This window comes from Aegilops tauschii, chromosome 6 (genome assembly GCF_002575655.3).
Source record: "Aegilops tauschii subsp. strangulata cultivar AL8/78 chromosome 6, Aet v6.0, whole genome shotgun sequence".
NCBI classification, from domain to species: Eukaryota; Viridiplantae; Streptophyta; class Magnoliopsida; order Poales; family Poaceae; genus Aegilops; species Aegilops tauschii.
Genome location: NC_053040.3, coordinates 21,448,516 through 21,464,161, shown reverse-complemented (window position 1 = coordinate 21,464,161; position 15,646 = coordinate 21,448,516). Strand labels below are relative to the sequence as shown.

The following is a 15,646-nucleotide window of genomic DNA, read 5'->3' as shown; positions in this document are numbered from 1 at the left end:
TTATTTGAATCTTATTTGTTGGTTCTGAATCTTGCAAGCTGGGAATCAATGAGATGTGTAGGCATCTTTGTTGTACTTATTATTTGGATCTTATTTGTTGGTTCTGAATCTTGCAAGCTGGGAAACATGGCATGATGATGTAGAGGACAACAACCATAACAAACAGTTCAAACTTGGTAGTACTATCTTTGTGAAAGTGCGACAAATGTGTTGATCGTGTGCGTCCTAAGAATAATAATTATAATTGTTGTGCATGTTGATCCTATGGCACTGATAGAACGAGCCAATGCATTGCTTGTTTTAAGTATAAATTCCTATTAAAGCTAATTAAATTTAAGTAAAGTGACCACTAACTCCTGTTATTACAGTACCAAGACAGACTCGCTCGTGAACCGACGTGTGGCTGGAGTAGGTTTCTTAATGGAGGCGTTTGAATGCGCCGAGGGTGCATCTTCTGCCGGGCATGCAGCGGGCGAGGGAGGGGTAGTAACTATTGTCGCCTGTACACACTCAGTTTACTATTGAATCCAGTTCCCCAAGAGCTGAAAAACGAACTGCTGCCGCCGCCTACACACTCGTTCACTTGAAGAGACTCCAATGGCGATCCGAGGGGTGAGCCTGCTGGATATGGACTTCAGCAAGGAGTTCCCCTTTGAGTTCGCCGTTCAGTCCTATGGCTACACCAAGTTGAATGTGATGTACACCAACGATCCGGACTCGCTGAAGCTCTGCCTCGTCGAGTTCAAGCAGTACCTACAGGACGAGAAAGCACAAGGTTGCAGGACTAGACCTTGTGCCCATCCATTCGTCTCCTGACAGGGACCAGCGGATCGCCGTCGCCCAGGTATGTGTGCGGGACGAGGTTCTCATCTACCACTTCTGTAGGGCCATCAGAGGTTTTGGAGCATTCGCTCGTTTCATCGGCAGCGCCGACTACACCTTCGCTATGGTGGAGAGAAGGAAGAACGCGACGATTCGGCCATCTGGTGCAACAAGCTTGTCGACATCCAGAAGCAATACAAGATCATCAGCAACGGGCAGGTGAAGGACTCTGTGGTTGACCTCGCCGAGACCATCATCGACCCCTGATACGCCAACATGAAAGAAGACAACGATACCAAGGACCTGAACACGTGGGAGGTACCTCCGAATCTAGCCTACATAACCTACGCGGCCAAGGATGCATACGCATGCTACGACATGTACAGGCAGATCTTGGACATGAGGGCGTGTCTGCTTCCCGTAACCGACGAGTACACGGACAGCCGCAGCGTCATGATCAAGCGTGCCAGGAAGGTCTAGATGTTGTACTTTATCTGTTTATAAGCACCTTTATCATCTGAGTGTTTCATGCATTAGCCTATGTGTCGTAATTATCTGTTTTGTCCGAAATATTTCTTTTAAGAACCCATTAACATGTTTGCTTTTTTAGTGGCTATTTGCTTATGTATGTAACTAGTTCACTTGTCCCTTAAAAAAACTAGTTCACTCGGCTGCCGTGCTTTGAATCTCCTTCCTCCCAACATATTCCCCTCCTCAGGTGGACCCAGCAGGTCTCGTACACAGACATATGGGACCAACCACCTATCCATTTGTATTTTTTTATTTTGTTCAATCTTTCGTCCTCTTCCTATACAGCGGCTGGCCATCATAGCCTATGGCGTTGGCCAGGCCATCCCTCTACTACCACACATTGTTCGGCGGCGGTAGCTCCACCGGCCCACTCTGCACCCGAACAAGTCAACCCTCGTACTCCCCTCCGCCTGCATCTTCCCCCGCTCCGGTTCATTCGGTCCAAAGTCTCGACGTTGTCCTCCGCCTTGGTGCTCTAGCCGCGGCGCCGCCATCTGTCGTTCCCAACATGGTCAGCAAAACAAGAGGAATCGGGAGACAACTGTTCGTCGAGAGGCTGACAGTCCCGGGCCCACCAGGTCCATGGCCTAGGTTTTGTTGTTTAACATGGGCAACCCACGACATGTTTCAACATTTTTTGAATCCAGCAGGTATCAAGCGGCCTCTGGGCCTCCCAACCTAGTTTGTTTATAACATCAGCAGCCCAAGTTATGTTTGTTTTTTAAAGACGACGCACAGCTCAGTTCTATTTTTCTATAAGAATGCAAAACTAAACCTATATTTATATCTTATTTTATTATATATATATATATATATATATATATATGAAACAACATAAGTTTCCGTTAAACCTATCGTTCGTCCAACCATTTTATAGACCTTCCCACTTCCTTTATTTTTCATTTTCATTAATCCTATATCTGAATTTTCTCCCACTTTCTTTTTCGATATAATCTGAGTTTTCTCCCAGTACTTTTCCCTAGAACCAACTCAACTGTCTCACGTCTAGCCTAAAAAATAATAATACCCCACATACTATTAACTCATCAAATTAAAATGATATTTTATTTCGTAAGTTGAAAGTTCTTACAAAATAATAATAATAATTGTTTATATATAACTTGGCAAGTTAACTCCTAGTGATTGCGTACATAAGCTTGCAAAGATTTTACTGACCAATGCAGCAATAGACGTGCAATCATGTGTTTATGTTTTTATAACATTTCTCCGTCTAGCCCAACATGATATTTTCACCCAGCCCAGCAAGTCTGCGGATTTCGAGAAAAATGCAAATAGGCTTTAAATCTAACATATATATAACCGGGCTGCATAGATGCTACATCATTGTTTCACCCAGCCCACCAAATGGACTAAAAAACAAATGGACTGGCTGACATGTGGGCCCGTAGGTCGAAGCCTAAGAAGGCGCATCCAACGGCCGGCATTCTTCTTCAGTCTCTCGTCTTCTTCCCCCAGCGCTGCCGGGACCGCCTGCTCCAGCCTCCGGCGTCCAGCGGCGTTGTTTTGCGCTCCTCAGCGAAACGCTACCCCGCCGACGGCAAGGCCATCCCTCCACTCCGCACCTCCTGTTATTCTCTGCCGAGTGTAGGCCCATCCCGCACCCGAACCAGTCAAGTTTCTCACTCCTCTCCGTCTGTGACTCCACTGCCGCGTCTTCCCCATCTCCGGGTCGTTCCAGTCTGGGGCCTCGCCGTCGTCCACCGCCTCGGTGCGCTCGGCGCGGCGTGGTCAACATACGAGAGTCATCGGAAGAGGACTGTACGTGGAGAGCCTGACGGCTGGGACCCACGAGGTCCATGGTCGCACGCAAGGAAAGTTCCTCCTTATTACGCAATGTACGTGGACTGTACGTGGGAAGGACTTCTGTATTTCGCGAAAAAAATGTTCCCCCCGCTGACAGGTCGGACCCACCAGCTATATCTTCGCACGCAAGGAAGTGCCTCCTTATTACGCACAAAAAAATGAATACCCCCTGCTAGCTGGGACCCACCATAGTGGGTGGCTGACTTGTGGGCCTACTAAGTTGACGGGGACAGAGGGCTTTGTCAACTTAGTCAATATGAACGATTCTAGCTCCAGTGACCGTACGATGTCCATCCAACGGCCATAGTGCTTCTTCAACCTCTGGTCTTCTTGCTCCAGCCGCCCAAAGCAGCGCCGGTCGTGCCGCCTGCTCCTGCCTCCCGTGGCCGGCTGTGCTGCCGCGGAGGCCTCATCGCCCCCATACTACTCCCACCGCTGGCCAGGCCATCCCTCCACTCATCCACACCCCCTGTTATTCTGCGGCGACGGCAGCCTCACACCGCAGCCGAACCAGTGAACCCTCGTACTCCTCTCCGCGTGGGCATCCACTGCCGCGTCTTCCCCGGCTCCGCGCCGTCCCCTTCCTAGGCCTCGCCGTCGTCCACCGCCTTGGTGCTCTCGACGCGGCGTGGTCAATGTGGTCAACGACCGACTTCCATCGGAAAAGTACTGTACGTGGAGAGGCTGACAGCTGGGTGCACGGCCACAGCCCAGTTTTTTTGTGATTTGCCAAGTAAGTCGCTTTGTCAGGCCTGTTGGGCTGCAAATCTTTCAAGACGAGGAGAGCTTCATTCGGCTGGCCGAGAAAATGGCCTATCGGTAATGAGAAATGGGATGTACATTTCTAAAACACATCAAATCGGCAATTAGTTTCAAATTTCTTTTTTTCATTTCGAGATTTTAAATTGCATTGATTTTTATGCGTGGACAATTTGTTGGATTTTATATTGATATACATTTATTTTTAAAATCAGTTTGAATGTGACTCGAAATTTCGGGATTAAAAACAGTTCGGACCGCACCGAAATATGCAAAATTTCGTACAGTTTTTTAACCGTGGCACAATATAGGCTGTAATGCTAACAAAAATAATATGGGCTCCAAATAAAACCTTAAGAATTAGCAAATGGGCTGTAAATTATTAGAAATAATGGCAGATGGGTTGTATGCTGTTTTCCACAGATTTGAGGCTTTCCTAAAAAAAGGTTGACGCACAAGCAGTGACTGTTGGATGTCCATCCAACGGCCGTCATGCTTCTTCACTCTCTGCTCTTCCTGCTCCAGCCGCTCAAACAAACGCCCGCGGGACTGCCTGCTCCCTCCTCCCCGCGGCCGGCTGTGCTACCGCGTAGGCCTCACCGCCCCACCGTACTCCCATCGCTGGCCTAGCCATCCCTCTACACACCCACACCTGCTGTTATTCTCCGGCGACGGCAGACGAACCAGTAAACCCTGGTACAGTCGTACTCCCCTCCGCGTGGGAAACAACTGTCGAGTCTTCCCTGGCTCCGTGTCGTTCCCTTCCTAGGCCTTGCCGTCGTCCACCGCCCTGGTGCTCTCGGCGCGGCCTGGTCAACGTGGTCAACGACCGACATGCATCTGAAGTGGACTGTACGTGGAGAGGCTGACAGCTGGGTCCACGGCCGCACGTAAGGAAATGCCTCCTGATTACGCGCAAAATAATGATTCCTCCACCTGACATCTGGGATTTCGCAAAAAAAAACGTTACCGCCGCTGACAGCTCGGATCCACCAGCTATATCTTCGCACGCAAGGAAGTGCCTCCTTATTACGCACCAAAAAATGAATACTCCCCCTGTTAGCTGGGACCCAGTATAGTGGCAGGCTGACTTGTGGGCCTACTAAGTTGACGGGGACGGAGGCCTTTGTCAACTTAGTAAATATGCACAATTCTAGCTCCAGTGACCGTACGATGTCCATCCAACGGCCGTAGTGCTTCTTCAACCTCTGGTCTTCTTGCTCCAGCTGCCCAAACCAGCGCCGGTCGTGCCTCGTGCTCCTGCCTCCCGTGGCCGGCTGTGCTGCCGCGGAGGCCTCACCGCCCCCTACTACTCCCACTACTGGCCAGGCCATCCCTCCACTCACCCACACCCCCTATTATTCTGCGGCGACGGAAGCCTCACACCGCAGCCGAACCAGTGAACCCTCGTACTCCTCTCCGCGCGGGCTTCCACTGCCGCGTCTTCCCCGGCTCCGCGTCGTCCCTTTCCTAGGCCTCGCCGTCGTCCACCGCCCTGGTGCTCTCGGCGCGACGTGGTCAACGTGGTCAAGGAAGGGCTTTCATCGGACGTGGACTGTACGTGGAGAGGCTGACAGCTGGGTCCATGGCCGCAGGAAGGAAGTGCCTCCTTATTACGCGCAAAATAATTATTCCTCCACCTGACAGCGGGGACCCACCGGACGGGCCACCGTATTTCATGAAAAAAAACGTTTCCCCCTGACTGCTGGGACCCACCAGCTACATCTTCGCACGCAAGGAAGTGCGTCCGGGCAAAAAAAATGATTCGCCCCCTGACTGCTGGGACTCACCAGCTACATCTTCGCATGCAAGGAAGTGCCTGACAGTCGGGACCCACCTGGTCGAAGCGTACGTAGCGTTGTCATTCTGGTCGCGAACGTGTACGTACATACTGGTCGATGTAGAGGCGCGCACGTGTCGTAGTAGAGGCGCGCACGTAGCATGTACACGTACGTACAGCGGCCAGTGTGCAAGAAAGAAAATACGGCCACGTACGTACATACGGGCAGGGTCTCGAACGCCTACTCGCGCATACGTACGGTCAGGGCTCGTGTACATGGCTGGGTCGGAACGGAGAAACAACGTCGTCATCGTGTTCATGGGGAGCCAACCGGCTGGGTCGGAACGGAATGCGTCGTCGTGTTCATCGGGAGGGCTTGGACGGAACAGCCGATGGAAACGAGGCCTAGCGTACCGCAGAACGGAGGAAACGGCCTTGTGTTCGACCGGCCACGTTCGAAACGGGATCCTGTTCATTGGGAGGGGTCTGGCGTACCGCAAAACGGAGGAAACAAACCTCCTACGGTCGAAACGGGGGTCCTGTTGATCGGGAGGGGTGTGGTGTACCGCAAAACGGAGGAAACAGACTTGTGTTGGAGCGCTACAGTCGAAACGGGGGTCCTGTTCATTGGGAGGGGTGTGGCGTACCGCAAAACGGGACTCCACGGGATACTGTTCATCTCCACCGTCGACCCCCTCCAGCCTCCACAGGCTACTGTTCATCCACCGTCGACCTCCTCCAGCCTCCACCTGCGACAGTTCATCCACGGGCTCCTGTTCATCCAGCCTCCACCGCGCGCTACTCCACCGGCTACTGTTCAACCACCCCTCCACGGGATACTGTTCATCCAGCCCTCCACCATCTACTGTTCATCCAGCCCTCCACGGGGTGGTCCTGTTCATCCAGCCCTCCACGGGGTCCTATTCATCCAGCCCCAACCGGCTCGATCGATCGGGGTCCTGTTCATCCAGAGGCAACACCATGGGGTCCTGTTCATCCACCCCACTGGGAACTATTCATCCAAACCCCCCCCCCCAGCAACGCTCACTGTTCATCAAGAGGCAGCATCGATCGGCTTCAGTTAGCAGCAGTAGCGAAGGAATCGCTCGATCGGGTTCAGTTAACAGCCATCGATCGATCGCTCGGGTTCAGTAACGCGTAGCCTGCAGTGCAATCGCTCGGGTTCAGTTAGAGCCCAACGCCTCGCACCCACGCGCGTGCGTGTACGAGAGAAACACGCATCGCTCGGCCCCGACCACCCACCGTAACCGGGAACACCCCGATATTTTTCTCGCCCTCACTTCTACCACGGTTTTTTCTGTCATGGACGGCCCAAAGAATGTCATGCAGCTGTGTCTCCGGCCCGCCCAGGACGAAAAGCCCATTTTCTGTCATGATTTTTTGTCACAGAAGTAGGATCCCACCACATCTATGATGATACCGGGTTTTGTCACAATTATCGTCATAGAAGTGTCATAAGTATGACAGAAAAAAAATTCATTCAGCCCAAAATGTCACGGATGTGTCTTTTTTTTGTAGTGCTTGGACGTCCATATCGATCCCTATGATTACACGAATGACATTAAAGTGAACCTTTGGTTATTATGTGATGTTCCCTGTGCTTTGTGATACCTTACAAAACCCGAGATGCATCGCTATCCTCCTGAGTCATACACATGCTCATTATATCGTTGCCCTCGTTACCGGCTTTGTTCTTCTTTCTCGTTGAAGTGTTTCAGCATCCCCATGACGTAGTCACCTGTGTCTTGCCAGACAATGATTGATGTCGTCACACTGAGAGGGCCCTAAGAATATCTCTCCATCTCCGGAGGAGCAAATCCCACTCTCGAGCTATGTGGCCCTTTGTCAAACTTTCTGATGAATCTATACGTTGTTGTTATGATCACCGTGTTACAGATGATGTTTGAGCAACCCTAAAGTTCACCGTACGGTAGGAAGTGACTACGATACTCTCATGGTTTGAGGAACTGACATGCATGTTAACACTTTGTATTATAACAATTGATTTCAGACGATATTATCTAAAAGTATAAGTGTATAACAAACAAATTTGGGCCGAATATAATCATTTTTCTAATGTCATAATCTCAATGTTGTCTTAGGACTGTCATTACACTTAACGATATCCTATGATTCAGAAAACATGATCATCAACAACACTTGAGTCAGTCTTAGATGCATGACTAGGAACCTATTCTTTACTATTTATCATTCCACGCGTGCATATGAGTTTTCCACTCGATCACATATTCCAGGACCATAACAGTTATAACATGAAATATAAACTCTTAGTTATGAAAATGAAAATATAATAATACAATATTATTGCCTCTAGGGCATATTTCCAATAATAGAATTACCCCAAAGACACTTGAAGCTATTGTTTTCCTACAAGATTGGATAAGGGCCATGGGTAAAGCCATACGAACACAAGTTTTTTCTGTGTTTCTTATCAATACTTCAAGTTTACAAATTCATGAATCTTTTTTTTGAAGCTAATACTCAGCGTAGCTTGGCTTCAATTCATGACATTATAATGGACTTACAATGTATTTGGCATGTCTTTGTATTGTTTTTACTTTAATCTTTCTCCACCTAAGATCATAATTCAATTTTTGATCGATAATCAAATTTAATTCCAGCCATCACTGTCATTAAAACTATGTGAGATCACTATTAGAACATATTTGTGTTGTTTGTTCATATTTGACAATTGAAATTAATGAATAGATATGAAAAGTGATGGAGCAAGAATAGTTAGATCCCTCGGTAGGGTGCCTGGCGTGGTCGGAAGTACCAGGACGGAGCCCGCACACACAAGTTACCCAGGTTCGGGCCTCTGGAGAGTAATACCCTACATCCTAGTTCTTCCTATTATTCATGGTGGAAGGGTACCTCGTGCGAGGGAGTACAATTGATAAGATTGCTACCGAGAGTTGTTTGGTTTAGGAATAGATGGGGCCTCTAGCCTCCCCTTATATACACGGTGAGGCTAGGGTTTACGGAATGAGAGATGCGGTCTAGGCCGCCTCCACTCTTAACTTGGGAGGCAAGACGATCGTAAGGTGGTTACCTCCTCCTTCGGGTTCCTTCGGTTACTGGGCCTTATGGGCCCCTTGGTAGGCGCCCTAGCGAGCTCCTCTTGGTGAGCCACCCTCGGTGTATGGCACTGTCACAAAGTGGGTGTTATTTTTGTTTTTTTCACGTGTAGTTGTCTCTTCGAGCATCATGGTCATGCAAGCATCTACTGGACACAATATGATTCTGAGTGCCGCCAAGTTGATGTCTAATAACCCATGTGTTGCAAATTTTTGAGTGCAAACATTTGTGTACCTTGCTACTAAGAATATTCATATGTTCATAAATATATTATTCTACTGATGTGTATTGAATTAGTCTTGTAACATTTCCATTTAAATACATATAACGAGGATTGATGCTTGTTGGAGCAATTGATGTCAACCTCCAGCAGATGATGAAGCAAAGAGATGCCAGCTTTCTCTATAATCTACTGGATGTGAAAAGATAGCTATGTGGAACCTGTAATCTTTTGATCTTGCCCATGAATCTGTTGGATTGTCTAATAATCACCATTTTTGGAGGTCTTTAGCTTGATGCTCTTTGAGACCTTTAATCTTTTGATCTCATCATTTTACTAGATGTGGAAAGATTAGATATGTGGAATGATTGGATTTTTGTTATTTTACTGTACTGTGTAGACAGAGTTGTAAGTGCACTGATTTTTAGGTCAGACTATATCCAACCGGTCAGTGAGGCCTCAAATTTCTGATGAAATGGGCTGACCCATGGCCTGATATATTGACCTTGGGCCACGGGGCAGGTCCAAGGCCTTGTCCTTTTTATTTTTTGCCTGAGCGGCGCTGCGTGTCGTCTTCCTCCATTTCCCTTCCTCAACTGCATCGGGGCTCACCGGATTGCGAGGAAGAGCGGAGGCGGCGACCCCTTCCAGATCCGCTCCGACGCCGGCGTGCAGGCTACTCCAGTGAGTCCACTTGACGCAGTGTACCTCGCGCAGTTTTTTTTTCTCTCTCGCGGGACGGTGGTTGGGCGGGGACGCAATCGGCGGTTTGCAGAGAGGAACTAAATCCGTCGGGCGACAGCGGGGAACGACGCGAGATGTGGCCGCCGGTGGGAAGATTAGTCCTTCCTCTCGACGGCCTGTCCACCCCGACCTCCTGCCTCGCCTGGTCCATAGAGGCCGCCGCCAGCGCGCCGCGGTGGCCGGCGGTGAGCAGAGTCTGAAACTCGTGTTCAAAAGTTCCTCGTCTCCCAGAGTATGGTCTGAAACTCTGAATAAGTTGAATCCGTGGAATTGATTTTCAAACATGATGTTCCACGATCTAGTGGCATACAGCTTAAATTGAACTGCGAGCTTTTTTGTTGATTGTAGGGATGCTGCTGCTGCTGCTGCTGTGTTTTATTTTCTTTTTCTGTTGATTGATGAACTGGATGTAGTCAGAGCCCCAGTGTTCCTTTCTTTTGTCGATTTTTCTAGAGATGCTGCTGCTGCCGGTTTCTTTTATGTTTTATCCCAAGTGACGATGAACTAGATGATCTCGTACGATAGTTTCCACATTACCATATGGGCGGTTCCCACATATTTACAGGGGTGGTTGCCACATTTACTAGCGGCGCAATCGCCTTGTATGCTGGCGCTTCTTTGCATAGAGTAGTTGACATATATGCAGTTACCACATTTACTCATTAGTGCAGTCGCCATATATGGCTGGTACTTTTTGCATAAACCAGTAGTCTGTGTTGTGCATCCATGCAAGCTCATTCAGATAAGCCGCTGAAGGCGCTGATTTTCTTTATCTTCACTTATATGTGCAAAACTATAGCGCGTAGCAGGGATGTTTTAGCCAGTGGCCCTCTATCACGGCGTTTTTTCTTACTCTCCATGTTTTGAAATGAGCAGATTTTTTTGAAATTGCCAAGGAGGAAGAAGAGCCGGCTGGATCCAGTTGCAGGCGGCAGGCAGATAGCCAATAAGGTTCGTGTTTTTTTACTAATTTACTGCCCTTTGTTATCACATTGCCAACATCATGTTCTTCACGTGGTCAAATATCCATAGCTTTTTTTTTTTGCATAGCTAATTTTTTTGTATCAATTGTGGCACACATACCCCTTTTTACCACATTTTTTCATATCAATTGTCGCTTTTTTCCAGTAGTGCTTGCCAAAATCATACTGCATAGTTACCAATTTTTTTGCTCAGGCTCAGGTTGATGGAACTGAGCAGACATCGCCACACGCCATTTGTAAGCTCTACAAGCACATCAACGAAGGTCAACGCGTTGCTGTCAGAGCCATGGGGACTGGACCGTTCCTGGACATCAAGTGTGCATACTTACACAACACCGCCGTGACATGGTTCACAAGGTTGTACCACTCTGGAAGGAGAGGGTTTGTCGTGCCAGGACGCGGGTTCATTCCACTGACCGAGGAGTCTGTACATCAGATTTTGGGCATCCCTCATGGAGACATTGAGGTCAAGTATGAAGCCGACTATGATATGGAACAGGAGTTCGCAGCTACTTTGTTTCCGGGCGATGGCAGCAGGCCAAACATCACGACAGTTGCTACTGCAATCATCAACCATAGCGAGGCTGATGATAAATTCAAGAAGTTGTGGCTTATTTACATTGTCTCAACTCTGTTGGCCCCTACGACCGATGCACGGGTCAGCAACAAGTGCTACCCCATGCTGGTAACACACTCTTCCATGAGATTTCATATAGCAGCAGCACCTCTTTTGTTTGTTTTTCTCTTGCTTGCTTTGACACTTCTTTTTCCTTTTTGTTTTGAGAAGGCGGATATCAACCGGGCAGACAGGTTGAACTTGTGCAAATTTGTCGTGGACCAGCTCCACGAGCACCTCTCAAATGGGAAGTACACAAATGGGTGCTTACTTTACTGCATGGTGAGTGACACCCCATCCAAAATTTTCTTGGTTTTTCAAAGCAAACATACAAGTATACTTACTAGGCAACTATTTTTTAAGCATGTTTCTGGGTTTTTTAATCTGGCAGCTACAAGTATTTGCTTTTCTTAGGCAACCACATAAGTATAATATCAGGCAACTATGTGCTCCTCCATCTTGCCCAATCTGTGTTTATTAGCCATTTTGGTGTTCCGCGTATTTTGCATGTCCCACTCTCTTATTATATCTCGTTTTTTCTGTCTGTTAATCTTGTACCACAGCTAAGGTACCTCGATGCTTTGGATTGTGATGGCATGGAGCTTGAGTTAACTAACAGACCATATAGAGTAAACGCATGGTCCAAGACCCAGGTTGATATTGTCGCTGAGCTGGACATGTTAGAGCATGATCCACCCTGTTTTGGCAAATTTCAGGTTCTTTTCACCACCTCCTCCCTCTTTTTTTCCCACACAGCATTACTGACAATAGGTTCATTTTAGAATAGTACTTCCAGAGAATCAACCTCTCTCATGGAGGATCAACCTTTTTTTGATCTCTTTTTTTCAAACATGTACATGCAGCTAAAGGAAGAATTCAGAGAGGAGGCTGCTAGTGGATCGGGCACAAGCACATTGGGTCTGTTCGGAGGCCCTGGTGGCTTCGAAACCTGGATGAAGCAAAACACCCACCCAAGTTGCTCTGAAAATGTAAAAACAAGAATCCTTTTTTCTTTTTCTTTGACAAGGATGAGTTGATGTGCCATCTACCCTATCACCTTTTCTCACACCCAAACCTCACCCTAAATTGCTCTGATAATGCTTTTTACTGTTTTTTTTTTCTGCAGGACAAGCTTAAAATACAGGGGATCATCCACAAGTTTGCATCAGGGTTGGAGACCCTCCTTGGTGATCTCGTACAGGGGATGACAGCCCCAACAGCAAGTAATTCAACCAAAAGTAGGAGGGGCAGGCGCAACGAAATAGAAGAAAATGATGATACATTGTTTGAAGATTCGTCATCATCAGAATCTGACAGTGACGCAGATGGGGACGATGATACGTCGTTTGTGTCGTCATCAGGATCCGTAGTGCTAACAGAATGAAACATTTTCTGGTTTACTTTGTACTGGTTGCTAAATTTATTTTTATATTTTTCTCGCTACAGATCTATGCTAGTGATTGATAACAATACTGGAGCATTTTCAGACTTTGTTTATCAACACAGGATTACAATAATCGTCATTTAACATTGCTGTTCATTTGGGGCATTATAATACCTAATGTTTGGTCGGAGTTATTTTCTCAACGTGTCTTTGTCTGTCACTCATATGTAATCGGGCCATTAGCCTATAGAGTTTCTAGATGCTGTCAGGCAGTTATGGGTCGTCGTTTCTATGATCCTAGATTCCACATTCACGCTACCTCGTATGAGATTTTAACTGCAGAGTGAAAATTGATTAGATTACTGAAATAGGCTTGCGCCCCGATTTATATATAAAACAACGACCAATCATCATACAGCTCAACACACCCCACTCGACACAACAACACACACACTCGAGGCACTCGACACCACAACGTACACACTCAAGGCATGATACATGGGCAATAAGAATAGGTACACAAAAGAGCCGTGTATGATGAACCAGGAGCTCTAGGACGGCGCCTTCAAGAAGAAAACAACACCTAAATGCTGCCACCGCCCGATCCAGCGATCGGGGTTTCCTCAGAGGGAGAAGAAGAAGAGTCGCGGCGACGCCTTCAAGAAGAAAACAACACCTAAATGCCGCCACCGCCCGATCCAGCGATCGGGGTTTCCTCAGAGGGAGAAGAAGAAGAGTCGCGGCGACGCCTTCAAGAAGAAAACAACACCTAAATGCCGCCACCGCCCGATCCAGCGATCGGGGTTTCCTCAGAGGGAGAAGAAGAAGAGTCGCGGCGACGCCTTTAAGAAGGGGATGACACCATAGGCGCCACTGCCGTCGACTTGGCATAGCCAGAATGGGTTTTCTCCCCGGCACCACGCCATCGTTTTCAAACGGGGTACACCAAGCCATTGTTTGCCACACCACGACCGCCGCACACGAACCACCATGTCGCCCGCACGACCATGGCAACCAGACCACACCTAACCCCGAGCTCCGCCCACAAGCAACGCGGCTACCACCACGAAGGCCGCCGCCCCGGAGTCCAAGACCCCGACACCACCCCACCTAAGACGCAAAACTACGACGACCAAAGAGACTAGCGTAAAGGACCCTCATTTCCCATCCATGGGCAGCCCCAAGAACCCCCCCCCCCCCCATGTCGTCCAGATCTGGCTGCCACTGCCCCGCGCTACCGCTCTCGGATAATGGACGAACTCACCAGTGGCACACCACCAATCGAAGGGACGCAACGATGATTCCTTGACCCTCTTGGCAAGGGAATCGTCCCTCAATAGTGGACGATGATTGGGAGAGGACCAACCCTCCGGCGAAGACAGCATAAGCGCAACGAGGAGAGGAGACAGAAGCCGAAACGGTCCGCTTGCTGACGAGCCGACGCCGAAGAAGCCAACTGTCACCGCAAACGGAACTACCAAGCTACCATGTAGCGGCGCGTTGTAGGAAGGCCACCACACACTGGACCTCACCTCGCCATCCGCCCCACGGTTAGAGCAGCAACCACGCCAAGCTGTTGCCCCAACCTGCGCCACCCGCCGGCCACAACAACAACAGGGACTCCCAGATCTGTCAGCAGCACGCCCCCGGGACCCCGGAGCCCCATGAACAGGCCCGAGTGCCTGACGCCGCCGAACAGAAGGAGACGAAATGGGTCATCGCGTCGGAGTTGGCCTTAGTCCAACATATATGTATTAAAAAAGTGTAAATAACCAAATATACCTTTTTTTACGGGAATAGCCAAATACAGTATACCTTAGTAGGTGGCTGGTGATAAATGCCCAACAGATTTTGGCCAGGTCACCGATCCGCGCCAAAACGAACCCTGTCCGTCCATCTCAAACACCAGCGAACGGCTGGAACTACTCCGAGGCATCGATCCGGAGCACCAGCCCATCCACCAATCACAGCTCATCTCCTTCCTCCTTCCACCTTCCTATTTAACGATCTCTCCGCCTCCTCACATCACAGCATCTGCACACTCCGCCTCCCGCCTCTTGCAGCCTAACCCCACCTCTCGAGTCTCGACACCCTCGAATCAGCGTCCATGGCACCCAAGGCGGAGAAGAAGCCGGTGGCCACGGAGAAGGCTCCAGCGGGGAAGAAGCCCAAGGCAGAGAAGCGGCCGCCGGCGTCCAAGGAGGGCGGCGAGAAGAAGGGCAAGAAGAAGTCCAAGAAGAGCGTGGAGACGTACAAGATCTACATCTTCAAGGTGCTCAAGCAGGTGCACCCGGACATCGGCATCTCCTCCAAGGCCATGTCCATCATGAACTCCTTCATCAACGACATCTTCGAGAAGCTCGCCGGCGAGTCCGCCAAGCTCGCCCGCTACAACAAGAAGCCCACCATCACCTCCCGGGAGATCCAGACCTCCGTCCGCCTCGTCCTCCCCGGCGAGCTCGCCAAGCACGCCGTCTCCGAGGGCACCAAGGCCGTCACCAAGTTCACCTCAGCCTAGGCTTCATCGGACGAATGGATGGTCGCATTCTGTATGTAGTTAGCTGCCAGTTTGTGTTCTGAAGATGTTATCTCGTGAGAATCAAATTGTATCGCCTGTCGGTCTGAAGAAATAGTAATGTTCCTTTCAGTGTAACTTTCTGCCTTCGTCTGATTCTTGAGTCCTGCAGATACAGCCTCTGAAGTTGTAGAGAGATTGCTTTTGTTCTAACTATAATTCTACAAGAACTGTCCTTTGTGTTGCGTTCCAGGCAGCTAGGCTTTGAATCTTTGACCAGGAGGCGTTGCTTCCACGATTGACCTGCAGATTTTGTGTTCTCTGTTCCACAATGTGATCGAGACGTGA

The 15,646-nt window shown here is 49.0% G+C and overlaps 2 protein-coding genes across 2 annotated transcripts; both read left to right on the top strand.

Annotated features, from left to right (window-relative positions):
- The first annotated feature begins 9,588 nt into the window (after positions 1 to 9,588).
- On the top strand, positions 9,589 to 12,986 carry LOC109786196 (uncharacterized). The gene is made up of 7 exons (XM_020344786.4): positions 9,589 to 9,740; positions 10,677 to 10,751; positions 10,977 to 11,468; positions 11,571 to 11,681; positions 11,963 to 12,115; positions 12,263 to 12,388; positions 12,526 to 12,986. Exons 3-7 carry the CDS (start codon positions 11,070 to 11,072, stop codon positions 12,781 to 12,783), a joined length of 1,047 nt encoding a protein of 348 aa, XP_020200375.1. The 5' UTR covers positions 9,589 to 9,740; positions 10,677 to 10,751; positions 10,977 to 11,069; the 3' UTR covers positions 12,784 to 12,986.
- A 1,818-nt stretch (positions 12,987 to 14,804) lies between these two features.
- Positions 14,805 to 15,436, top strand: LOC109786201 (histone H2B.3-like). The gene has a single exon (XM_020344788.4). The coding sequence runs from the start codon at positions 14,891 to 14,893 to the stop codon at positions 15,299 to 15,301; it is 411 nt and encodes a 136-aa protein (XP_020200377.1). The 5' UTR covers positions 14,805 to 14,890; the 3' UTR covers positions 15,302 to 15,436.
- Positions 15,437 to 15,646: the final 210 nt, after the last annotated feature.